Genomic DNA, 27355 nt, shown 5'->3' with positions numbered 1-27355 from the left:
CACGGCCCGGCTGCCAGGGCGCGCCCGGCCGGGCAGCTGCGGGCCCGGCGCCGGGTGGCGGCGCTGAGGGGTCGCCCAGAGGTGCTCACGGGCGTCTGTTGGAGCGGTTCCCTCCGTGGGGCGCCGGCGAGGGCATGAGCGCGGACTCTCTCTGCCTCCGAAGCCGCCGCGAGAGCGGCGAGGGGAGGAGGCGCCGCGCAGAGGCCACCGTCCAGGGCAGCGCCAGGGGACAGCAGGGCAGGAGATGTGCCTGTCCTTAGCGGTAAAGGAAGCAGCATGCACCCCGATGCCACCGACAGCAGCCGTGCCGGCCTCAGCACCGCGCCGGCCGTGGGGACCCCGGGCGAGCGGCGGCCGGAGTCCCGGGAGGACGCGGCGGCCCCGAGGGGCCCTGGCGGCAGGAGTTGGCGGGTGCCAGTGGCGGTGGCCGCACTCTCCGCGGTGTCCCTCTCTTACCTGGGGCCTGGCTGCTGGCAGGATGCAGGAGGCGCGGGGCCATGCACCGTCCTGCTTAGGCTCAGCTTGTACCTGGGTTGCACTGCGGCCGCGTTTCTGCTGGGCACCCTGTTCTCCCTTGTCTGCCGGAGCCCACGAGCCCCGCCGCCCGACTTCACCGCCGCCTGGAGACACCTGGCGGCGGCCGTCTGCCGCGGGCCGGGGGTAAGTACTGGTCTCCCTCGTCTTCTGTGCCCCTGCCTCGGCCCAGCCCTCCCGGCTTCCTGTGCCAGCCGCCCTCTCTCAGAGACACGGTGGTCGCGGCGGGGCCCCAGAGCCCCGACTCGAAACTGGAAGCCGGGGAGAGAGACGCGGCTGGGGTTGCCGGGAGGGCGGGCGGATGCTAGCGCTCCCTCGGCCCCCGCTGGCGGTTCGGGCTCCCTCGGTGGGGCTGGCGGAGATGGGCGGTATTAGGCGGTGTAGTCGCTCCGCAACCGTCCTCCGCTACCACCTTGCTAGTTGAATAGTCGTCCCGGTTCTTCAATGCTGCTCTGCAGCTGATGAGTGGACGAAAGGGGAACACGCTGTTTTCTGTACGCGAGCGCTGAACCCTGTGTCAGTCGTTATAGTTGGTTCTTCCAACCGTTCTCTGTGGGAGGTAACTTCACGAGCATTTACAGAGGAGGAAACTTGGCTCAAAGGGACAAACTTGGCCCAGATCGCTCACCCAGTCCCTCACACTCAAGCCTGTGTGCGCCTTATACCACAACATCCTGTCTCCACCATGTTGAGAAGTAGTGCAGTCCTGGCCAGTTTCTGTGATTTAGAAAGGGGATGCAAGAAATCACTATAGTGTGCAACAAAAAGAAAGCTCTCATCGGCGAGGTATATAGGACAGTAGGGCAGTGCTTAGGGAATATAGGAAAGAACAGTATTTTAAATGAGCTCTTCTCTTTCTTAGTGCCAAACCATTAACTTTCTCTGCCTCCCATCTTTTGTCTCATAATCCTTTAAATGAAATCGATTCTATCGTAGCCTGACCCTCACTGCTTGACTTAATGATACGATCATCGAATTGAAGTTGCCCAAGCATTTTGGGGTAAGGGAAATGGCAGTGCTCATCTTTATAAGAATATTTGTTAGAGGGACCATTATCCCTTGAGTTTTGTATTGATTTATGGTATGACCTCCTTACTCCTGTAAAAATCATTGCACTCTTCACCTAAATTTCCCTTTCCTGAGTCTGAATGCAGCTCTGAGATAATTGCTTCAGGGTTGTAGGTAAGGCAATCAGGCATCCTCACTCAGTAAGTTGATCAGCAACTCACTATATTAAAGAAGAATACTATATTTAAGAAGTCTCAAAAATTAGTAATGTTTTTCTTAAAAACCTTCATTTAGCTTTCCAATTTTTTTTTCATCTCTAATTAGCAAAAGTTGGTGAGTAGATGTATTTTTCCTCTTGCTTTCCTCTACAATGATAAAAAATAAGGACCTCAAGATTTTACTAGTTGGGTTATTGATCACTGATCAAGTTTAAGTGACATCATTGTTCATTATAAATTATGTTGTAATTCTTTAGAGTATTGTAACAAGTTGAGTCAGTACGCATTTATTGAGTATTTTGTACAAGCCAGATAATATTCTGGAAGTAGGAATTGAATCAAGACACAAGAAAGCCCTCCTCTCTGGAGATTATATTCTTGGGAGAGATAGTACAATAAACAAATGAAATACTTTAGAATAGTGATAAGTGCTTATTAAACAAAAATTAATTAAGAGTTAAGTGATTAATCTGTCAATCACTGATAGAGGGGGAAAAAAGAGTTAAGTGATTAAGAGTGCCTGGCATGTGGAGACAGAAAGTTTAGAAGATGAGGCCAGGGTCAAAGCCACAGTACTGCATGCAGTCCACCTCTGAGGGCCTGGAAGCCTCTTGTGGGTTACCATTCTATTACCTGGAAAACACATTCTCCCAAATGTCTCAGCTCACTTGCATCTCTGGGTAGATAAAACTTGGATTATCATCCAGAAAGATGATTTCATACAGGAATTAGAGAAAATAATACTTTAAAAGTGAAAGAAAATGAAGCAGCATATATAAATCTCATGTATACTATCAGAAGATTTCAGGTAATAGAAGAAGTGAAGTATAATCTAAGGAAAGTTGATTATTGGTCAATTTTTTAGAATTTGTGTTCTTATAATGCCTTAAATAAGAAAGTAAGTACATTAGAAAATTTACTAAGTTATGTGTTACTTAGAATTGAAATGCATATTATTCACATAACATTTTTTTAGTACTTGTGCTTTTAGTTACGCTGTATTTCCAATAATGTGTGTTTAAGGTGTTTCCCCCCCACCCCAAATATTCTCTTCCTTATGAATGGAAGCATAAGCATGTGGTGTAGTATAAAATATCTGTCAGTTCTGTGGGGGTAGGAGCTGGACTACACAGGTCACCTAACATATGTGGAGGGGGAGGCTGTTTAGTAGAGAACCAAATGGTGCCTCTTAAGATACAATGACTATTTTACTACAGAAATTTTGATTCAGAAGAATCCTCATTTATTCTTATACATTTTGGATTTTAAGTGTCAGCTAGACATGTCACACTGGGATCTACCTTTCTTTCCATCTGCCCATCCATCCTTCCTTACCTCCTTCCTTTCTTCCTCTTTTTTTTCTTCTTGGTTTCTGTCTATAAAGGAAAACATGCATACATTATTAAAAGTAGGCAACTAGAGAAGCCTTAACTAAAAGGGAAAAGGTGTTTTCATGTCTAGGAGTGTTCGAGTGCTCTGTATGCTTCAGAGTGTAGTCATTGGCTGTAAACACCATGTCGTCAGGACCCATGGTTGACCCTTTTTGTTATCCCTCGCTCCTATTAGGAGCTCACGAAGTGTTTGCTGATGATAATGAAAATTATGTGTTTCGTAGTCACTTAGTGCTTTCCCCCTCCAGTTTTGTAGTACTTATTAGGCATCTCTGGTGTGCAAAGATTTTGATTTTATTTGGGTGGAAATTACTGTTTATTAAAGTAGTAAAAATAATTTTAATCTCAGGTAGAAATAATACCCAATGGTCTTTTCAGGTACTAAGGAAACTTTTGTATCAAGTGAGGAGGGTCGATGCTAAAGTCTTGACAGTCGAAATCTGGACCTCATTTTAGAAAAATTTAGACTTGGTTGCAAGTTAGCAGATTGGAACTGTGACACTCTGAGGCTGGCCTTCTCATGTGATAAGTGGTAGTACAGCTTTGCTGAGTAAGCTGTCATAGTCTAGGGTTGTAGTTCCATCTTGTGCCAGATCAGTTAACTCACCTTGACCAAGAGCCTCAGATTCACTAGCCACAGTTACTCATTGACTTTAGGCAACAGCAGTAGAAATATGGCAAAAGCGAATCAATAGTTTAGAAAACTTATTTTCATTACTGGACCAGCATTCACAAGTGCATTGTCATAAATTGGGAAAAGGAAACTTCTTTCTTATATTTGTGGTGATCGAAGGTAAAAAGAAATAGCTTCTTTAACTATCAGTTATTTACATAATCTATGAATTTTCTTTTTTTTTTTTACATTATAGTTTATTATATACTTCTTGATTTATGTCCCATAAGTTCAAAAATAAGTAAGCAATTAATGAGGATTGGAGGGCTGATACAAGAAAGTCCACAAAAGTCAGGTACTAGTAGTATACAGGAAGCTAAAGTCTACTTTCATTTAAACAAAACAGTAATGAAGGACTGTTCAAAGTTTAGGCAGAAAAGTTCAAATCTAATGAATAAGCATTTACTGAATGTCTGCTACATATCTGGTATTCTGATCTTGTTAGATCATTTTTTTGCCAAGTTAGTTTCTGAGTGCCAATGCCAGGCACATAGTAGGCTCTCAGAAGACGGATTTTGTCTGAATGAATGGATTATCGTTTGAGATGAGAACAAATTTAAGTATGTCATTGACATTTTTCAATTTGAAATTTCAATCAGTTCCTAGAGAAGGACCAGAACCTTGCAATCGGTGTCTCTAAGAACTTGGATAATTGCTTTCTCTAAGTGCATGGCAGTGTTTTTAGTGTTGGGAGGATTCAAAGATGATGAACAAGATGCTCCTTGTGCCTGCTGTCTCAGGCTGTGTAGATTGGACTGATAGAGAAGACTGTATGGTAGGGCAGATGTTTATAGAGACAGTAAAAATGTTCACACAGCAATCCATGGTGCCAGTTGGCTTGGGTAGAACTTCTAGAATTCCTAAATCAGTTCTTTTACTAATACAAAAGTTCTTTGAGTAAAACAGATTTAATTTAGTTACTTGAGGGAAAAAGGAAAAGAAATAGGAATTAGGGATACTAAACACAGCCTCTTTGTGACTTCCTTTATTATGCTAATCTGATAAACTAATCCTCAATAATTTGATAATGGATAATGGCATAATACACTTACTGTCGTCAGAATATTTGTTTGAATTTTAACTAGGGGATTTAAATCATGGCGGCTAGTGAGAAAAATATTTTTGAGGAAGATGGCTTTTTGAGAACCCCTTTAATTCTAGGATCTTATCTAACACTTGCTGTGGTGTAGGGTTGTTTTACGTTAAATTCATACTATTCATAATTTTTAAATGTAACTTTTTACATTGGCTATACAATCACATGGTTAAAAAAAAACAAAGCATATGAAAAGGTATACACTGAAAGTCTCTCTTCCCTACAGCCATTATTAATAGTTGTTTATTCTTCCAGATATATATTGTGCATTTATAAGCAAATGCGAATATGTATTAAAAAAAAGGTTTTGATACCTATAATACTTGGATATAAAAACAGTAATTACACATAAAGGAAAATTATTTATTTTCTGTATCTTTGTTATGAAGGAACTATTTCTTAAAGTTAGAAAATGTAAAATTGAGTTATATATGAACAGTGATAACTTCGAAGTAGAAAGATACAATACACGTTTAAACATAGGACATAAAAACAGCTAATCAAAACCTGCAAATGCATCCTAAGAAAGGAAGAAAGTGTGTATTTGAATTTAGCAAAACCGTATGAAGGAAGCAATATATACTTTCATAATCTGTACAAAAAAAAAATAAACCAAGCAAATTATTTTTGAGTTGCCAGTGACTATATGAGGTGAATCATTGATTGGTCTGGGATTGGAAAGGTAGTTTTGGTCAGGTTTTGGAAGTCCTCATTTAAGAGTAGAATTGGAGCTTAGTCTGCAGGTATGGCAGCTATTGACATTTTCTGAGTGCTGGAGTGATAGCATCAGAGCTGGGCTTTAGAAATGTTAAATGGTAATGTGATTGGGATGCACTTAAAAAAAAATACCGTGCAGTTGCAATGATGAAAACTGAGTTAATGAAGCCATGTGAAGGAACAAGAGGCAATAAATTCAAGAGTGAGTGCGATTTTTCTTTGATATTAATTATCATTGGTTATCATTACAGATAGGTTCATGAATCTTTTCAAGACTTCCCTAACATTCTCTTTAAACAAATTCAGCACCAAACCAAAGAGCCCTGTTGTTTATTCACAAATGTGAAGACTGAGATCTCCAAACTTGAACATTCTACTTGGAGTCTAAATTCTGGTCATTCTCAGGAGGTTTATTTCTAACTCTTTAATCTTAAGCTGCTTTTGTTTTGGGTGCACGTTATGATGTCACCCTCGGAATTAAATGTTGCCTTCTTAACAATATCTTAGATTTCATTTCCCAATCTTATTATTTTGCCTGTAGGATATGCTCTAGATTCCTTGTGAGTCCTTGTAGGCAGAATAGTGCGTACAATTGTACTAAAAAGATGACTCAGCAAGTTTGGTATAAAGGGCTCAGCCTTTAGAGAATGAAGTGTCTCTGGAAGGTTGTCAGTATTAAAATGATGGCATGCAAACTTGGAACTTATGTTTTCATCCTTCACTGTTAGGTTGCTTTTTAAACTAGGGTTGGTTGGTCAGGTCATGATGACAGGGGCAGCTAGGCAGCTCTTCTCAGGGGGTCTCTTGAATACCCTGAGGGCCAGGCCTTCATTCTAGTTAGTCATTTCCACATCATGCTTTAATTCTGGGGTGTGTGTTTCTGTGGTTTCTCCAAACACAGTGGAACTTTCCAGAAAGTGGAATGGATTGGTTGTGTTTTAGTGGGTTTCTCAGTTCAGTTGCTGCTTTGGGAGAATGTAATTAGGAGTGTGAGGGGTGCCAGCTCTGCCCCTGGGGCTGGCGTGTGGGTATCAGTTAACTCTAGGCACTGGCCAGTCCTGGTACATTTGTCAGCCTGTCTGGGGTTTCCATGTATGAATAGCCACCAGCTGGTTGAAAAGAGCAGTGAACATGGTAACTCCAAGCAAAATGAGTCTAAGGCCAAGGGAAGAAGGAATGAATTGTGCATTTTTACGATAAGAGACATGACTTTGTTTAGGTCACTAGGATCTATTTAATAAGTTTTCAACTTTAGTGTAGAATATATTTCTTGGAAAATTAAGTGTTTACAAATCCTCTGTAAATTCAAACCTGAATTTCTGTAGTTCTCTCCTACCTGTATGTATGAGTAGTTTTACATTAATACTAGTAACTAAAATTTTATAGGCATTTGCTCTTGTCTACTCATGCAAGACTTCATTTGGCAGTGCCCCTAACTCCATATCCCTCCGCTCATTTCTGCGAGTCCATAAGCAGTGCTTCCTGTATTTGTGAATAAGCTCATTACATTCTTCATTCCTGATACCGCAAAATACTCGAAAGATGCTTTTCTGTTGTAACCACTTCTAGTCTTTGAAATAACTTATTTCTTGTTGTGCTGCTATTGTTGTCTCAATCCCTTGAAGCTGGATATCAGGGAATGCTTAGTCTTTTTTTTTTTTTTTTTTCTGAGCCAGAGCTGTAATATGTGGTTTATAGAAGCTGGGAGTGTAGCCTTGTTCCTCTTATTCAGGCATGCTTTAAAAAAATTTTTTTAGCCTTGTTATAGAAGTTGAGGAGCTTAGGCGCTTGTTCCCATCCCTAGGAAAATGGCCCCTTCCCTTTGTGGTTCCTCTCTCCACCTGCCTTGGAGCAGCCCCCAGGGGCAAGCTAAGGCTCTCTCTCCTGGCTCCAAACCTTTCTCTAGTATCTAGCCTTGATCTCGTACAAACAAGGCACCTCCCAAAATGTCTTTTCCTCCTATGTAAATCAGCTGGTACAGATACACACCTGAGGGCTGCATGCAGGCTCTTCCAACTTGTTAGGCATGAGATTAACATCTTAAATGTTATGGAAATTTGTATGTTTTTCCTGAGGCAGTTAATTTCATATTTTGCTCTCCAATTTTTTTTTTTTTTTCTGTTTCACTAAACCTTTCTGAGGTTTTGACCCGTAGATAGGCTTAAGAAGTTGCATTATTTTCCAGATTTGAATTTAGGTCATTCATGGGGTCTCATTTTTTTTTTTTTTTTCATTGTGTCACTCTTATGCAGTCTCACCTGTGAGTTGCCTGTAACAACTATCTCCACGCTGAGGATTAGAGATTTATTCCTTAGGCTCAGATCTCTTTTTGAGCCTCAGACTCATTTATTCAATTGTTTAACTTGACATTTCCACTTGGCGCTCACAGTGGTGCTGGAAACTCAACAAATCTAAGTGTCCCCATCCCTCTTCCATTGTTCCTTTTGTCAGTGACGAGCACCTCTGAAAGTCAAGTCCCACAGCCAGAAGCCTGTAAGTCCTTGACATCTTCTCTTCACTCCCTGTATGCAATCCATCAAGTCCTATCTCTTACCTTTTGAGTACCTTGCATCCATCCACTTCTTTCCCATCTACGTGACTGCAATAGCCTCTCAACTAGTCTCTCTGCCTCCTCAGTGGCTCATCCTTCAATTTATTGTTTTAAAATTGCAAACCCTATCAGATCCCTCTCCAGCAACATGTTTAATTAAAACACATTAGTAGCTTCTTGTTCTTCCTAGCTCTTCAGCATAATCTCCTGTTAAAACTGTCTTCACTCTTTGCATTCCATCCTCAGTCCTCAAAGTGCCAAGCTCCCTCTGTTAGAGGTGTCTTTGCCTGTTGCTTCCTCTGCCTGGAGCAGCCCACTGCCCCACTTACCTAGCTTCTTCTCCTCAGACTTTAGTCATCCCTTTTGCTGAGAAGCTTTCCTGTCTTCCCAGCTGTGTATATCTTATAGCATCATATACACTTCCTTCATTGTACTGACTACAATTATAGTGTTACACTCACTTGGACGATTCCTTGTTTTTCTTTAACCCTTGAACTCCATGAAAGCAGAAACTCCCTTTTGTATCCTTAACACTTAACATGATTTAGTATTTATGAGCAATAAATATTTCTTGAGTAACTGGAAATCCATAGATCACAGGCATTAAGAGAATGGTGTTGGAGTCAGCCAGTTGTCTGAATTTGAATCCTGGCTCTGCCCTGTTAACTCTGCAATGATGGGCAATTTGCTGAAGATTTCTAAGCCACAGTCTCCTTATCTGAAAAGTGGAGATAGCAAATACCTTCAAGGGTTATTTGGAACAATGTCACAGGATTTGAAAATACAAATACTTAATATTTATAAAAGTGCTTTGACAGTAGAAAGTGTTAAATGGTAGATTTACATTTTTACTTTAAAAAACTTTATTATAAAATTAAAAAAATACAGATTCAGAAAATCACACACACACACAAAAATGTGTAGTTGGATGAATGATTATAAAGGCGAATACCCTTGTAACTTCCCCAAACCCAGGAGCCCTTCTGTATCACCACCCCAGTGAGAGCCCCTCCTGTTCTACCTAAGTAACCCTGTCTTGACTTTATAGTAATCACTTTGCCATTATAGTTGTATCTCTCAAATGTTCATCTGTGGACTTAATAGTTTATTCTTACCCATTAAAAAAAAATCTGTCTTTTCCTTTTCCTTATAATTTATTTATTGAAGAAGCTGGAACATTTGTCCTGTAGCATGTCCTATAGTCTGGATTTTGCTGATTGCTTTTGAATGATGCAGTTCAACATATTTCTCTTTCCTTTATATGTCCTGCAAATTGGCAGCTGGATCCAGAGGCTCGAACAAACTTGTGTTTGGTCAGCACTATAGGCGGTAGTGTGTCTTTTCACTGGGAGGCTCTTACTATCTGTCTTTCTTTTTGTTGTATTAGTAGCTCTTGATGCTCAATACCTAGATCCATTATTGGTGACAAAATGGTGGTGTTTTAATGATCATTTATTTTGCATTTATTGATTTGAATACTTTTTAAAAAGACACATTTTCACCTCATCTACTGTTTGGTTACACAGTGGCACACAGTTCATATAGAAAAGCAGAATAAAGGCTAGATTCTTTCCCATTTTCAGTTTCCATGTAATGATTTGGTTCCCCATCATTCTCTGAAAATGACCAATTAGTTGTGTGTTTTAAAAAAATATATTGTGGGACTTCCAGTCAAGGCGGTGTAGTAGGTAGATGCTATGTTCACCTCCTTTCATGACCACATCAAAATTACAACTAAACTGCAGAACAGCCATCATTGGGAGTTGCCAGATGTCTGGCTGAACAGAAGTCCTACAACTGGGGATATATCGAAGAGGCCACCTCTAGGCTGGTAGGAGGGGCGGAGATGCGAAACAAGGCTAGTCCCACAACTGTGAGTGGTGTTTGAGAATCAGGAGGGATATCTCAGCTGCAGATGTTCCCCTGGGAGAGTGAGGGGTCCCAGCACCACACTGGGGCCCCCAACCCAGGATTCCAGTGCCAGTAAGAGAAGTCCCTCCAACCTTTGGCTGTGAAAACCAGCAGAGATTGTAGCTGAGTGAGGCAGAGGGCTGAAGGAGTTGCAGACATTCCTCTTAAAGGGCCCATAAACAGACTTATTCGATGACGGACTCACTCGCTTTGAGCTCCAGCGTTGGGGCAGCAGTTCTAGGAGAGGAGTGTAAGGGATATACAGGAAGGATCTGAATTGTCTGGCTTCAGGGCAGTGGCTGGAGAGGAGCAGCATTCTCCTAGACAGAAGTGCTGGCAGAGTCCATTGTTCCTTTGTTGAGCCCCCGCCAATCCTGGCTTGGTGGGAACACAGGCAGCCACTATATCTGAGTCTCCATCAACCTGGCTATCACAGGTTGCCCTACCCCAGGTGATTCCCTGAGATGCCACCCCTCCCAACTTGCAGGCCTACCCAAGCCACCTCCAGTGTTTTTATTTATTTTAATGATGACACTGATTAACACAATCCATTAAGTTTTAAGTGTACAATTCAATAGTAAGTCAGAAATATATTGCATTGCGTGTTCACTGCCCGTAGTTAGATTTCTTTCTATCCAGTGTTTTTCTTTTTTTCCCCATACAAATGGCCTGTCATAGCTCATGCTGCGGACTTTCCTAAAATCTCTCAAAGGTTCACAAAACCCAAACAAGCAGCATCTGGCCTTGGCGTGCCTGGTACCTATTTCTGAGCAGCCCCAAGCCTGCCACTAATGGCAGACAGCCTTGAGTCTGGGTTTGGCCTCTCGAGGCACCTTTAAGCTCAGCATGGGTGGTGGTCATCTGCAGATTGCTTGATGACTCTTGCCAGGCAGTCCTGGGAAGTGCACATGCTATGGCTAAACTTGGCCTGTGGCTTGGCCCCTCCCGCGGAGGTCCTTAGGCTGGCACGCCCAGTAACCAGCTTCAGCCAGAGCTGGAACACCACCCAGGGCTGCACTTGAGGAGGACACACCCAAAGGGCAGACTGTGCAGGCACCGGAGTCTTGCTATAGTGAATCCTGTTCCATAGGGTCAGTGCCTCGCTGGCCAGTCCTCACAACCAGTCAGCTCACTGACATGCAAACAGTAACCATGGCTTACTATAACAGGAGGGAATACAGAGCCCAGAAAAGGGGCACACCTTTGGCACCCAGTTTGGTGACCAAGGAAGATTATGCCACTGAGCCCCACAGCACATCTACTACATAAGGGCATTCTGTTATGACCGGTAGACATAGCAGCCCTAACTAAAACATAGAAACAAACACAGAAAGGCAGCCAGAATGGGAGACAAAGAAACATGTCTCAAATGAAAGAACAGAACAAAGCTCCAGAAAGAGAACTAAACAAAACAGAGACAAGCAATCTACCAGATGCAGAATTTAAAACACCGGTTGTAAGGATGCCCAATGAACTTAGAGGAAGAGTAGATTAACTCAGTGAGAACTTTAGCAAAGAGATAGGAAACATGGAAAAGGAGATAGAAAACAAAAAGAATCCCAGATGAAGAATACACTAGAGGGAATCAACAGATTAGATGAAGCAGGGGATCAAATCAGTGATATGGAAGGTAGAAGAAATCACCTAATCAAAACAGCAACAAGAAAAAAAAAATTACAAAAATGAGGGTAGTTTAAGGGATCTGTGGGACAACATCAGGCATACCAACATTCACATCATAGGGGTATGAGAAGGAGAGGCGAGAGAGCAAGAAATTGAAGACCTATTTGAAGAAGTAATGGTGGAAAACTTTCCTAACCTGGCAAAGGAAAGACATACAAGCTAAGGAAGCTCAGAGTCCCAAACAAGATGAACCTAAAGAGGCCCACACCAAGATTACTCATAATTAAAATGCCAAAGGTTAAAGACAAAAAGAGAATCTTAAAAGCAGTAAGAGAAAAGCAGTTAGTTACTTACAAAGGAGCTTCCATAAGATTGTCAGCTAATTTCTCAACAGAAACTTTGCAGGCCGGAAGGGATTGGCACAAAATATTCAAAGTGATGAAAAGCAAGGACCTACAACCAAGATTACTCTACCCAGCAAAACTATCATTTAGAATTGAAGGGCAGATAAAGAGCTTCCCAGACAGGAAAAAGCTAAAGGAGTTCATCACCACCAAGCCAGTATTACAGGAAATATTGGAGGGATTTTTTTTAAAAGAAAAAAAAAAATCAAAAATGTGAATAATAAAATGACAAAAACTACATATTAGCAATTACTTCAAATGAAAAAGGATTAAATGCTCCAATCAAAAGATAGTGTGGCTAAAAGGATAAGAGAACAATACCCTTACATATGTTGCCTTCCAGACACTCACTGCAGATCAAAAGACACACAGAGACCAAAAGTAAAGGAATGGCAAAAGATACTTCATGAAAATGGAAATGGAAGAAGAAATCCAGGATAGCAATACTTATACCAGACAAAATAGACTTTAAAACGAAGGCTGTACCAAGAGACAAAGAAGGACCCAGTAATCCCACTTCTGGGTATTTATTTGAAGAAACCCAAAATACTACTTTGAAGCATTATTTACAGTAGCCGAGATATGGAGGCAACGTGGGTGTCTATCAATGGATGGAAGGATGAAACGAAGTGGCACATATATACAATGGACTATTGTTACTCAGCCATAAAAAAAAAAATAAATAGAATGAACTCTCGCCATCTGCAACAACATGGCTGGACCTAGAGGGTATTGCTGCTGAGTGGAGTAAGTCAGAGAAAGAAAAATGCCATATGATTTCATGTCGAATCTAAGGAACAAAATAAACAGAATCAAACTTATAGATACAGAGAACATTTTGAGGGTTGCCAAATGGGAGGGGACTTGGGGGAATGAGTGAAAGAGGGAAAGGGGTTAAGACGTACGAATTGGTAGTTACAAAATAGTTACGGGGATGTAAAGAATAGCGTAAGGAATATAGTCAATAAAATTGTAATAACTATGTATGATATCATATGGCTACTAGATTTATCTGGGTGATCATAAGTTATATATATACCTGAAACTAAAATAATATTGTATGACAACTATAATTGAAAAATAAAAAATATTAAGCGGTTAAAAATATACACTCAGGGATTTGAACATATTTGATGGGCATTTATCAGTTGTAATTATTATCTTTTGAAGCCTATTTAATTCCATCTTCGGTCAGTGGGAACCTTCTCAAGTCAGCTCGTGAGTCTTTTTGATATGACCCTACTAGTCTTTGAGAGGTTTCTTGTGTCTCTCTGGTATGACAAGATATTATAGGTTTGATTTTGAGGATTTTCTGCTCACACCTGGTATTAGCCATTTCTCTAAAACGATCCCTGATTTTTTTCGTGGGAAATAGTATTTTAAGAACTCATTCTGCCTTACCTCTGAGCAGCACAGCCACTCCCAGACCCAGCTGTTGAGACTCCATTTGTTCTTAGGGTGAGTGGCCATCCTGATTTGCTCAGAAATGACTGGATTTTAGCACCAAAATTCTCATGCCCTGGGGTGGGGGGTGGAAAGAACTCATTCTAGGTGTTATGGAAGCTTGTTGCTATTGGTTTGGGCATTGTTTCTTGACCTTCTCTGTGGAGTGATCTGGAAAAAATATGTATGAGATACGGATTTTGTAGATAATAATCATCTATTAGTTAGATTTATATATTCTCTATGTCTTTTTAAAGGAAAGTAATGCTCATTTTGAAGAGTGCTTTGTAATCTTTCCCATTTGCTTATCAGAGACTAGGTATTGTTAATGGGTTCAGGGAAATGGCTCTATGGCCTCGGTTTGATTTACTTTAATTTTGACTGTTAACAGACTGGATAAATTCATGTACTATAGAAGTCATACTATGAATGTCATAAAGTGAATGCCCTAGTAATTATTATAGCTAAACTTAACATTTACTGTACTTATCCAGATGCAGGTGCATATATCTGTTACCCAATTTAATTTTTGTATCTACGTGTAAGTTTAGGAAAGTTAATATCATTTTACTGATGGGAAAACTGAGGTTTAGAGAGGTTAAATAATATATCCAGGCTACAAAGTAAAGGGAAGAACTAAGAATTAAACCTAGACCTCTCTAACCCTGGAGTCTATACCCTTAGGCGCTTTATTACCTTTTTAATTACTAAAGATTAGTCTGGGTTGATTCAGGTTTAAAAAAATATTTGAGAATCTTTAGGATAGTTTTAGGATCTGTTTAGGAATTAGAATCACTTTAGATGTCTCAGAATGAATTAGAATTATGTCATAGCTGCTGCTCCTGTGTTCATGACAGTCATTCCTAATGAAGTAAGGCTTTTTTGTTGTTGTTGTTGTTGTTGTTGTTTTTCTGTTGAATCTGGATGAAGCCTCGGAATCCCTTTCAATATAGCATTCTAGGCAGCCACTAGAGGTTCACTAGTGTTGGCACATAACATCAAACGCATCTGACATGTGGGAACCCCACAGGCTGGCAGTGATCCCTTTGGACTCCTGTACTACTTTTTTCTGTACCTGTATCACTCTGTCATCACTATACTGCGTATCACAACCGCCAGGGGAGGAGAAGGGAAAGTCTAGGTTAATTCCAGGATTCTGGCTTGGATGGTTGAATGGACACAGGTCTCATTTGTACAGGTTTGGGATGGTGGAAGTAATGAAGTAAATTTTGGCCATGTAAATTTTTGAGATACCTGTGGATATGTTCAGCCTGCAATTAGGTGTTTAGATCTGCAACTTGAGGAAGAGGCCAAGGTGAAACAAGTAGGTTTGCAGGTGGTAGTATACAAGCAGGGTTAAAACAGTAGGGTCCACGAGACTGCTGAGGATAGCTTGCAATGGTTGGAAAGCAGTGAGCCAAAAGGCAGGCAGAGAGGAGCCTGCTGAGGCATGAGAGAAAATATTCAGAGACGGCGAATAGGAGGGAAAAACTCAGAGAGAAACCGGGAATAGATAGATGGCCAGTAGTATGAGGTGTAGCAGAGAAGTCCAGAAGGAAGGCTGAGACGTGTCATTTGGAGATCTCTTTGGAGACCTGTGCCAGTGTTTGGGGAGGTAAGGGTGGACGTAGGGGTAAAATTCTCTTGGGTGAAGAGTGAGTGGGAAGTGAGGGACCGAGGCAGCGTGAGGGCTGTGCTCCAGAAGCTTGGCTGAGAAGGAAAGAAGGGGAGGCTGCATTTACAGAATAGTGTGTTACATGTGTTTTGGGAGTTTTTTTTTGTTGGTGTTCCGTAGAGATTTAAGCACATTTCTAGGTTAAAGGGAAATCTTGAAGGGTAAAGAGGAAGAAGAGCCTAAAAAATCTTAGAGAAGATAACTGATAGAGCAGTGTTCAGGCAAGGCAGGATTCAAGTATAGGTAGAGGGTTTTGGCTTAAGATTAGTGGGAAAGGTAAAAATGAGAGCATATTGAGAGAATTTCATAGGAGGCTAGCCGGGAATTAAGATATTTCAGGTTGGAAAGCCTAAACTTTCTTGGTACGTGGGAGGCAAGAGTAATTGCTGATGGTGAGGAGAATGACATGTGTTAAGGTTAATTTTACGAAAGGTGGTAAAAAGTTTGGAAAAACTTATTGGAGAGAATAACAGCAAAAACATTTATTGAGCCCTTATTGTGTACCAGGCCCTATGCTAAGTACTTTACGTTCTCACTTAGTCCTCACAGTGAGGTAGTTATTGTTATCTCCATTTTAATGGATGAGGAAGTAGTTTTAAAGAGCTTAGGTGACATGCCAAATGTGACAGAGGTGATGAATGAGGGATCAAGGCTTTTATGATGCTGGAGCCAGCCTTCTTAGTCTATGTGCTCTCCTGCCACACAAAGGAGAGGAAGTGTAGTGAAGATAAGTGGGCAGGTTGTTTTAGAGATAAGGATAGAATGTGGGTTAGAGTCTAGCAGAATGCGGTGACACCTTTTGGCATGAATATGGTATTTTTGTAGAAGGAGCACTCAACTCAGCTCCTGAGGCGAAGCCTTGAGGAAGACGGGCTATGGGCGTGGTATGGCAAGGTCAGGGCCTAGGAATGCTTGATGAGAGTTGCTCAGGTGTCAAGCCAAGAAGGACCTGAGGCCAGGAGGGAGCTGAGGGCTTAGAGAAAACGGAGGGTCCAAGGGACTGGAAGTCTCCCGTCATGCCAAAGCCTGTGGTGTGGCCACAAGAATGGGGGACTGAAGTGCAGTCGAGGCGAGGGTCACTGGAGTTGAGGTCAAGGCATGTGTGCATGTGATCCTGATGGTCCACACTGTTCATCTTATTTCTCTTTTGACTGAAGGAATTGTCTCCAGAAATTCTTTGGTAAAATATTGCCAGAGAAGGAAGATTGCATTATGCATTCTGAAATCAGAGGGAATGGGAGGGGTTGGGGTGGATTGAGTGGGATTGCTTTTCTCTTGACTATTTTGTCCAAGGCCAGGTCATTCAGGGCATTTTCTTTTGACTGTACTTGGACAATTTTACCAATTAAATGCAATAGAAGTTAGGTACCAGAAAGTAGAATGGTTATTTTTCTTCTGGAGAGGAGTATGTTTTAATAAAGTTAAATTTCAAAAATGGTTTTTATTCAGTGCCTGTACACAGTATAGACCATTCTAGGAATACAAATAATTTATTTAAATGCTATGTTTAAAATGACCTCTCATTAATTTAACTGATTTTTTTGTGCCTTTTAAAGTGATTAATGATTTGGTAATATCATTATGGAACAGAAATTCTATACAGAAAGAGTTCATATTACTTCCTTTCTTTATGATAATACAAATGAAGCATTATAATTATTTCAGTTAACTAAGCAAAGTCAAAATTAATAGTGAATCTTGTGGGATTCTGCTCCCAATTTATGTAAAATGATCGCTATACTCTTACACCGTAATAAATCTTTCAAATAATAAAACACTTCTCAGTTTTTTTCAGGGGTCATATTTTGTCATGATGCCCATTTAGCAGTGTTTCTCGAAGTGCAGTCTAAGGATTCATAAATAGTTTAGGGAGTTTTGTTAAAAATACTGTACTTATTCCAAAGACATACCTTAATCTTTCTGAATTAAGAATATTGGGGGATAGGGTCTATGCATTTGAGCAAATTCCCCAAGCGAGTCTTGAAAACTGAGTAATGTGTTTTCGAGTAATGAAGGGGGCTTCCTGATGTCAGCAAGGACCACTTTTAGTATTTACTGTGTTTCTATACCTATATGGTCAAGTATGCATTTTTCTGTCTGCTCTACTCAGAGGTAGATAGATGCTGCACAGCAGCCTATCTTTAATGCCATGTTTCTTTTAAGAAGAGGTTTTATTTCTTGAATTTTAACACATGTATTTTAGAAATGGAAGAAATAAATTTTATGAGCTAGATCTATTCTGGGGAAGATAACTTTTACTCAGCAGTAAGAAGCAATGTAAAAGTCAGCCTCTTTGAGTTGATTTAATTGAATTGTACTTTAAATTTTATGCAACTAGTATTTTTATGGCAATAATTCATGTCATACATCTCAATATTTTATACATGAATGCTATGCGGGTCACTCACTCTGCCTGGAGCTCACCTTTTCATTTCAAGGTAACTATGGAACTAGAGATCTCATTGAATCAAATTATCGATGTAGTCTTTTTTCTAACCAGATACTAAATGTTTTATCACCAGTTTTTATTTAAAAGTCAGTCAACCAATTAGTTAGAGATTGAATTATGTTATTCCAGGACAGTAATGGAGTGAAAAAAAAACATGATTGCTTTCATTACTAAATATCTTTATGAAAAAAAGCCATTCTATGACATATAGTTGTTGAGTTACATGAAAACTTTGAGGCGGAGGCAACAATTTTGGCTCTTCCTTCATTTATATTCAGTGTTTTCATCAAGAACTCTCAAGAAATGAGAATAATTTTTGTAATATACTTCAATATGTGTGAACTTCAAAATTCTTATGAAATGATCTTGTTAATTGATTGTATATTTGAGTAACGTTCCTTCTGTAACGCAGGCTGGGAAAACAAAGTGTAGAGAAGATACTGGAATAGGAAGAATAATAGAATTCCTAAGCACGGCCTCCCACATTGGTATAGCTCATTAGTTACTCAATTATGAGCTTCCATCAAGGACAGATTAAGCCCCTTGAACACAGAGAAAGTAATTTATTCACCTTTATCTCTCTAGTACCCAACTAAGTGGCATGTGCAGAGAGTCCTCAGTCAGCGTTAGATGACTGAACAAATTGATGGAAATGTGATTCATATCATGGGAACCTGTGATTTCCCTTATGAGCTCAAACTTACAATGGAAGCCAGTGATAAAATAGTTACAGAATTTTTATTACACGAACCCTTTCAGGAATGCAGAAAGCTAATGTCAGTTTTCAATTACTTTTCCTAAGCCAATTAGCTTTTCTTCATTCTTCCTCTCCAGCCCTACTATCTGTTCTGTGTACTTTCATTTGCGTGTTATAATTTCAGTTTCCTAATCCCTGTCTGATTTGATATATACATAAATTTCTCATAATCGAGTTTATTTTCTAAAGATCTTCAGATTTGAGTCCTTGACATTAGAAATAAAACACATTTTTCCTCCCATGATTCTTAATTCTTCCAACTGAATGGAAAAACAATCCTAAGTATATTAACCTACCTCAAAATCTACCTCTATTGATCAGTTAATAAAGATTCACCTTTGTATTAATATTAATTTTTCTCTTAGAAAGCAGATTAGTAACCAAGAAACATTACTTAAAGGAGTTTGCTTATGACAGTGAAGTCTGAGAACATGAAAGGTCATAGTATAAACCACATGTAATATAACTGTAATCATTCTTTTGGAAAGAAATTAACATTGTCAAAAATTTAGACTATGGCTTTTGAAACTATAATAACAACTTATATTTGTAAACTGCTTTATAATTTTTAGAGTACATTTATATGCATTTTCCTTCTTGAAATGCATAAGAATCTTTTAATAGAAATAGGGCAGACATTTAAATTGGACTGAATCTCAGAGAAGTAGACATATTAATTATAACCCAGTAAGAAAATGGCAAAGAAATCAACTACGGCTTATTTTTTCCTGAGTCTTAATTGAGTGCTCTTGCCACTCGAATGTGATACCACAGGCTTTCATCACAGTAATAAGAGGGGGATTGTGCCTCAGCATAAAGCACATTTGAATTTCATATTTGTTCAGAGAAAAGACCTAACTGATTTCATACCCCTTCTTAGGGTCTAGTTTCAGGACTTGTCCTGACTGATGATCATACTTTATTATAGAAGTATAAACAGAACCTTGATTCCTACAGTTGATGCATGCAGGCAGGGTCGGCCTTTAGCCTGAACACAATTACATTGATAAATGGTATAATAAGCTGCAGGAGCTACTGAGGATCCAGTCTACCATTTATCTCTTGCCAAGTTCATTTTAGGTAAAATCATGATAGGGATTTATACCTCTGGAGGCCAAGTTGGCTTGATTTTACTCCATGAATGTTCCTCAGGGTAGAGAAGGCCCTGACCTGCCTCTGCCTCTCGTATTCATTACTCATTTCCCTATCTGGAAATTCTCTGCATGTTGGGCTTTCAAGGTTCATAGTTTGGGGTTGATTAAAGAGGCTGAAAGGGGTTTTTTTCCAGTTCACCTTTGCATAGTTTGTGCTTCAGAGCATCCCCTGTCCCCTCCACCCTAATGTTCTTCCTTCTGTTTCTTCTTAGCTGATAGAAGACTCTCCTTGAAGCACAACAAAATTCTTGAGGCACACAGTCCTTTGAGTGAAGTCAGAGTCCAAATTCAGCTATATATTTCGTGGACACTTTTAGTATTTTAAAAATATTTTTGGTGATACTACTTTAATAGAAATGACAATATTTTCATTTAAAGTAAGGAAAAATGGTGGGGAGAAAATAAATATGTAGTGATAAGAGAATAAATTATGGTATAAGTCATAAAACAATATTTTCCAGATCTTTTATTACATATAAGATGCTCAGATATAATATTGAGTGTAAAAATACATAAAGAACTGTGGGAATACTGTGATCCTAATGTCTTTAAAAAAGTTTGAAAATGAAAAAAGTGTACCAATAATAATTTATAGGTATTAATGTGTTATCAGGCATCATTGTGTTTCATGTATATTAACTCAATGCACAGATCAATCCTAACAGGTAAGTACTATTGTTATTTTTACTTTACAGATGAGAAAATTGAGGTACAGTAATGTAAGTTTCCCAAAGTTACATGGAAAGTGTTGGAGTCATCAAGTAGGAGAAAATACATGAAAATATCAGTAGTGATTATCTCTCGATGATGGTATTCTAGGTCAATTTAATTTTTTTCTCACTAGATTACCCGTTTATCATAAAAGAATATAACTCAGGAACAGCCAGGTGGAAGAGGTATATAGCACAAGGTATGGGGAAAGGGTACTGAACTTTTATGCCCTCTGAGGATGCGAGTTTCCTCCAAATCTCTACATGTTCACCAATCTGGAAGTACTCTGAATTCCATCCTTTTGGGTTTTTATGGAGGCTTCATTAAAAAACATGATTGAATGGGAGTGAACACACAATGTAAATATATATATATACATATATTTAAATATATAAAATGTATATTTAAATAAATTTTAAATATATATCTTAAAATATATAAATTTTAAAATATATAAAATATATATTTAAATATTTAAAGTGTATAGCTGAAACTTATCAGATTTTGTTAATGAATGTCACCATAAAAAATAAATAAGTTAAAAAAAAGAAGAAAAATAAATCAGTATGTGGAAAAAATTTTTTAAAAGGCAAGATTGATTAAAACATTGGCCATTGTAGATGTCAATTTAATTCTTTATAATATAGGATGTATCTCTGCTTTTTATATAATAGGAAATATCATTTAAAAAATAAAGCATGTTTGGAATCTAGCAAAAACATTAGAACATTTGTAAGCCTGAATTTTAAAGACTAGCTTCTCTTACATCTAAAGTAGAAAGTATGTTTGATTAAAGGTGGAGGAAAATAGAAATACCACTACTATCTATCAGTACAATCTCTCCAAATATTAACCTCTCAGGATATGTGTTTGACAATATTCTTTTGTTAATAAGAAAAAGTCTTTTTTAGTTTATGATTAAACATTCTAGGAAATTAGCTTCTGATCTAGCCAGGTTTTGTTTGAATACTTTACCAGTAATAGAAAGTATAAAGGCATATACACAGTAGAATGTCTGAAGGATAGGTGCACTTTTCTTTCCGTAAAGTATAGCCTCAGAGGCAAAAATATTTCAAGAACAATATTTTTATCATGTCGTCTTACTCTGGTTGCTTAACCCTTCTTTCTTGCGTTCATTTCCACCATGTTTTCCCCTTTAGAAAACCAAACAGTCAGCCAGCCAACCAAATTAGCCTCAGTTTGTTGAAAGTTGGTAACATTTTGTGTTTTATTAGTGATAACTTAGCATTCTGCTAAGTGCTTTCTGCGAGCCAGCAGTTATGGGCTAGATGCCTGTGATTTGAATGTGGCTCACTGTTAATTACTTGGAGATATATCTAATATTCTTGATTTCTATTTTTTATTGAAAAGAATTGGAATTGAAAAGAATTGAAAAAGAATAACAGTATAGCAGTAGCAACCCCTTGAAACTCATTTATATTCCTTACCAGGCTCCTGTTGTCTTTTTTCTTTTTTGGACCCCTAATATTAGTTATTTTATTTAGTCATCTGAAGTTTCATAAAGCCACCGAAGCTTGAGAGGGAAGTGGCTGGGTCAAGGATCTACTATTAGTAAAAGGTCCTGTTGAACTCGGGAGCAGGTGTTCTGTCCACCCCACCTTGCTGCCCTGATGGTGCCGTGGTGTGGCGACTCAGCTTCCATGTTGGGCATGGCTTTTCTTCCTTATGTCACAGTCTTTTGACAGGGTCTTAGTCAAATAAAATGGCCTTTCACATTTCTTAGTCTCTTTCTGTCTTCTTGAGGAACAATATGTGTGGTTCCTTTATTTCTTTAGTTTTGAATTAATTATTTTTTGAGGCGGAAGCAGAATATGATTGGTTTGAAAGAAGCCGGAGTTTTGAGAATAACATAGCTGAAGAATGAGAATATTAGTTATAGGATCCTAGTGGATGGTCAGATGCTATTTGAAAAGACGCAGCCACGTGACAGCGCCGTGTGGTTAATGATGATGATGATTGAAGGTTTGTGTTTATCTTCCTAAGATAAATCACTATTTCAATAGCTTTACAGGAAATTACACCCATCTTCCTTCAATTCTATACAACCGTTTTTTTTTTTAAATCAAAATACATTAAAAAAATTTTAAGTGTGTAAGTATATAACGAAGGAGAGAGGTACTTGTTTCTTCGAGTAGTCCAAGTAATGGGCATGAGAGGAATTACAGGTCATGGAGTGGCCGTCCTCGCCCCATCCATGTTCCCACAGGAAGCAGCACAGTAAGCACTGTCATATTTTTAAACAGTGGACAATGCGGTGCATGTGTTGGCCAGATTCCACACAGTTCCTGGTGGTTTAGTTGCTCATGGCGTCAGAGTAGCGAGGTCTCTCTGTAGGGATTCTCTCTGGATGTTGTTTCCTCAGAAGAGGGTGTCTTTAGCTCTGACGCAAAGACAGTTTGAGTGTATGAAGGCTGAAGACTAAAGGCTGATATTCAAGAGTAAACAGAAAGCTGATATGTGCTCTGGGAAGGGTTTATCGATATGGCATCTATTCTTTGATGCTGAGGATCTAGTTACATACATATATTAGAGAAAAGCTTTCAGGTTTTGCCCTGTTTTGGAAAACATTTTTAAAATGGACAATGATATGTTGAAACCTCTGATTTTCTCTCTCCAGAGAACTCACTAAATGTTTAAAAATGATCTCAATATTTTTAACTTTAAGCTAGGTTTAAATCTCAAAATGAAGACAGGTTTTATTTATTTGAATTAAATAAAAAATTAGCGTATATTTTACATGACAAGAGGTAACTAGTTCACCAAAAGCTTTTATGAGTGAATAGTGTGATATGGATACAAAAAGCTTAAAACAAGAGCCGACTTGTTAAACTACATTTGAAGTTCTAAATTCTGGATTAGGATATTGAAGATTTCTGTCACTTAACCCTTTGTGACAGTGAGAAAAGCACACTTCTTTCTTCTTTCCTAACACCGGCACTTTTGAAAGTGATCATCAGGAAGAAAGGTAGGTTTTATCTGAGGAATGAGGCCTTTTTAGTGCAGAAGGGGGAAAGTTAGCATTTGCCTTAAGAACAAGTCTTCTGGGACCCAAGAATCTAGGGAAGCCTCTGCCATGTGGGGTTTCTTTTTTCAAACCTATGAATAGGAGAATGAAGATAATTTTTGCCCACTGTCCTCGGGCCTCAGGAATCTATTCGCATTTTGCATTCATTTTAGCTAACTTTCTCCCTTGACCTTTCTTTCCTCCCTGTCTCTTTTCTTCCTTTCCTTTCCTTCCTTCCTTTTCTCTCCTTTCTTTTCTTTTTTCTTTTCTTTTCCTTTTCTCTTTCCTTTCCCTCCCTCCCTCCCTCTTTTCCTTCCTCCCCCCTCCCCTCTTTCTTTCTCTTTCTCCACCATGGGATTATGATTGGTAAATGCCATCTTTGTGCTCTAAAATAAAAGAAGTATATAGTGACTAACTTATACTCATGCAGTAATTTAGACATGAGGAGATTCTGGCTCCATAAATATTAAATCCTTTAAAAAGCAATTTCCATGTACAGTTACAAAGTTATTTTTGGCCCATGATGTTTTCTGTTATCTTCCTGTTCTCCTTACTTACAGGCTTCATCTGGCTGTGGGATGGGATAGGGATGAAGAACCTTTTCCTTCCTACTAAGAGCCAGTGACCCCTGGGGAAGGGGGTACGGGGAAATCCAGAACCAGATTGAAAAATAAGATTGAAAAAATAGTAGAGTCTTTACTTAAAGAGCCAAAATGGAAAATGTTGTTCTCATAAGTTTTTAAAGGCCTTCTTCGGATACAGTTGGTAGTGACAAACATGTTTATAGATGTATTACATCTAAGTTTAGAAAGAGAGAAGAAATACACAGATGGCAAGAAGTAGAAGAGCCATTACTAGGGAGACCAAAAAAAAAAAGTAAAAAGTAAGAATAAAATAATAAAAATTTGAAGGAAGCTGTAAAGATAGACACATAAGCATATAATATATTTAAATATACATGTACTGCTTGTCCATCACTTTCAAACTTGCTTCTCTCCCAGCCCTTAAAAATTTTCCATTTGAAGAACTCAAATTCTGGAACTTTTCAAATAACTGTTATCTGGCTTTAGTTTTATTGTTATATTAGTGTTGCATACAAAAACTACCATATCTATGTTTGGGAAACTGTACCAGACTATCTGTCAAAGGTTCGAGGAGTTGAGATTAAATTTATTTATCAGCATAGCACTCTAAAAAGTATTAACTCAATTAAAAATTTGTCCAAAAAAAATCTGTTTTAAATACCTGCCTGATGTTTTTTTAAAAACTAGAATTTAAAAATTCCTTTCGTTTCCTCAATTTTTTTTTACAAATTAAAAAAAAATTACAATAAAATGTATTGAGCATTTAATTCCATAGCAAGCTATACGGAGACTAGAAAATAGTTTTAAATGGTTGAGCATGTACTTTTATGCATTAAATGACTTTCGTCTATAGGATTATGATTATTTAAGTGTTTTTTGTGTTATTTGTTGAGAAAGTGTTGAATGTTATATGTTAATTTGTAAAATAAAAGAATTCTTTCATGAATACAACATGCACATCTTAAGGCTTTTGAAAGTATTTCAACTAAGGGATCTTTATACTATGGCTTTTGTTTTGTTTTTTAATAGCAGTGGTCATGAAAATGAATGCTGCTTTTGGCACTTGACCCAATGGATAGTGTGAAATTAAGCTCGGGACTAGGAATTCTCTACTTCTGGTCGGGTGGCCCAGGGTCATGGGGTTGACTGCAGCTGTACTAACGTGGCCTGAGAACCAAGTGATTTCCTGAGGCTTGTTTCATGGAGGAGGGTGATAGCAATATTAGCCATTTAGATCTCTTTAGTGATGTGGAACATATGCCATGCAAAAAAAAAAAACAAAAAAAAAACCCCACATTTTGCTGACAATACTTAGTTCCTTTTTATCCTTCAAAATCAGTAAGTAGGCCAAATTACATTATATATATTCTTTTGATCATTTTGGTATGTAATCAATTAAAAAACTTTCCTCTTTAATGTAGTCTTACTAGCCAGATATTAGGATTTTAATTCTGTACATTGTTTCTCCTTATTTTATTCTTGCCAAGCAGTATCTTTATACAATTAAATTTTTAAAAACTTGCTGTTATATAGACACTGGAGTAAAAAGTTAAAATCTTATGCCCTTGCTTAGAGAAAACCACTTTTAATCGTTTGGCGTATGTGCTTCCAAACATTTTGCGTCTGTTTTTGTACTTTCTACCATTTTGTTTATTTGTTTATTCTTGTACTTTGCATCATACTGTTCTGATATATAAAAAAGGAAAACAAATTCTTCCTTAATTCTTTTTTTCCCCCAAATTTTCTTAACTAACCTTAAACATTTATTAACTACTCCAAAAGAATTTTATAATCTGATAAGCACTATTGTATTGCTTATTTAGATAGATGATCTTTCATACATTTGGTTTTATTTTTATATGTTATTTATTCATTTAGTAATCTGTATCTTTTCTTCCTTTTTCTTACATTTCAGAGTCCTGGGTATGGAAACTCACATGAGTCAGTTCAGTCTAGAAGGGTAGTAATTTCTCATAATATGGACAAAGCTCTGAAAGAAGGTAAGGATTAAATGAAAGTATATAATTATCATGTAAAGCAATTCATTATGTTCTAAAAGGAAAATAATCTTCAGCAAACTTATCTATCCTTGTCTGTGTATAACATTGGGATTTTTTATTCATGAATTTTTATTTGATGACTGAATAAATAGATTTATATTTTAGTAGGATGAATGGGTTTTAAACCTTTTATTAAGTGGAATTTCCTAGGTCCCATGAAGCCAGCCAGCCATGTGGAGCTAGTTCCAACATATAAAGCAAGGATTTGTACTCTGTTTCATAAAATACTTATCAGGAAGTTTTTTTTCTTTTAGATGTAACCTAGGGAAAGTGTACTGGGAATAAATACACTCAGGCTTACTGATTTACAAATCAGTTAATCAGATTAAGAGATAGTGGTTAACCATACAAAAAAATGAAGGGCATGTAAGTGAAATTTATGTTGAGGAAGGTTGGATGGGGAATTGTGGAGGGTACAGGGTTGTTGCATGTCTAGAAATGGGAATAAGTAAATAATCGTAATTATAAATATTAAAGTTTAGAAGATAACATATTTTGATCAAATTAAAGTTTAAAAAGCAGTTTTAAAAATCAAATTTCTAAAACCACTGACAATTTCAGTGACATGTGCAGAAAAAAAGGTCTGAGTTTTTCAGGTGAATAAGTGATGTTAGATATGAAGTTAAGGAACTAAGTGATACATAAGCAAGGATGTTTTGCTTGTCACAGAAATCACCATATTAAAATTTGAAGATCAATACTGTGTAAGTACAGAGACAATTTTAGAACTTTGGGGACCGTATTAAACTTTTAAAATATTTGTTATATTAGAAGTTAAAGCACGATAACTTTGATAAAATTTATTGGATTTAAAATTTGACTTTTATTATCCATAATCTGAATTTTTAAAAAAGCAATTCTTAATTGCTTTTATTGAGGTAAAATTATATACTTTGAAATGTACAAATTTTAAGTGTACAATTTAGTAATTTTCAGAACTACGTATAACCATGTAACCACCACCTTCATCAAAATAAAGAACATTGGTATTATTACGGAAAATTAAGTGCATTCAGCAAATTTTTTATTCCAGATATTGTGCTTTTCATGTCTAGAATTTCTATTTGATATATTTTTTTTTTGCAGTTTTTGCTTCTCTGCTGAGATTTCCTCATCTGTCACTTATGACTATCTTTATCTTTAATTCCTTGAACATATTTATTTATAATAACTACTTTATTTTATTTTATTTTTTTCACCTCCTTAATCTTCCCCTCCCACCGTCTCCCCTCACCTTCCCTGCCACCTCCGCCACCCTTCAATCCTTGACCTATGGATGTTGCTGTTTCCCCTTAAGAACTGGATTTCTGAAGGCAGAACGTCTTCTCCCACATGCTCATGATGTGCACCTGGGGCTTGGTGCCCCCGGGG

At 38.2% G+C, this 27355-nt stretch overlaps 1 protein-coding gene across 6 annotated transcripts in view; it reads left to right on the top strand.

The window, feature by feature from the left end:
• SNX25 (sorting nexin 25) overlaps positions 1-27355 on the top strand; it is a 104895-nt gene continuing 77540 nt past the window's right edge. For 3 of the 6 annotated variants that reach the window (XM_016143965.2, XM_016143963.2, XM_016143966.2), the window contains exons 1-2: positions 10-660; positions 25840-25924. In XM_016143965.2, coding sequence (XP_015999451.2) covers positions 277-660; positions 25840-25924 — 469 coding nt within the window. In that variant the 5' untranslated portion in view covers positions 10-276. Of the gene's footprint in view, positions 661-25839; positions 25925-27355 lie in introns of all 6 variants that reach the window. The other 3 variants (XM_036228660.1, XM_036228659.1, XR_004953344.1) reach the window with 3 other exon arrangements.

The sequence above is a fragment of the Rousettus aegyptiacus genome, unplaced genomic scaffold (genome assembly GCF_014176215.1).
Source record: "Rousettus aegyptiacus isolate mRouAeg1 unplaced genomic scaffold, mRouAeg1.p scaffold_m13_p_11, whole genome shotgun sequence".
NCBI classification, from domain to species: domain Eukaryota; kingdom Metazoa; phylum Chordata; class Mammalia; order Chiroptera; family Pteropodidae; genus Rousettus; species Rousettus aegyptiacus.
This window is presented reverse-complemented; position numbering and strand designations above follow the sequence as displayed.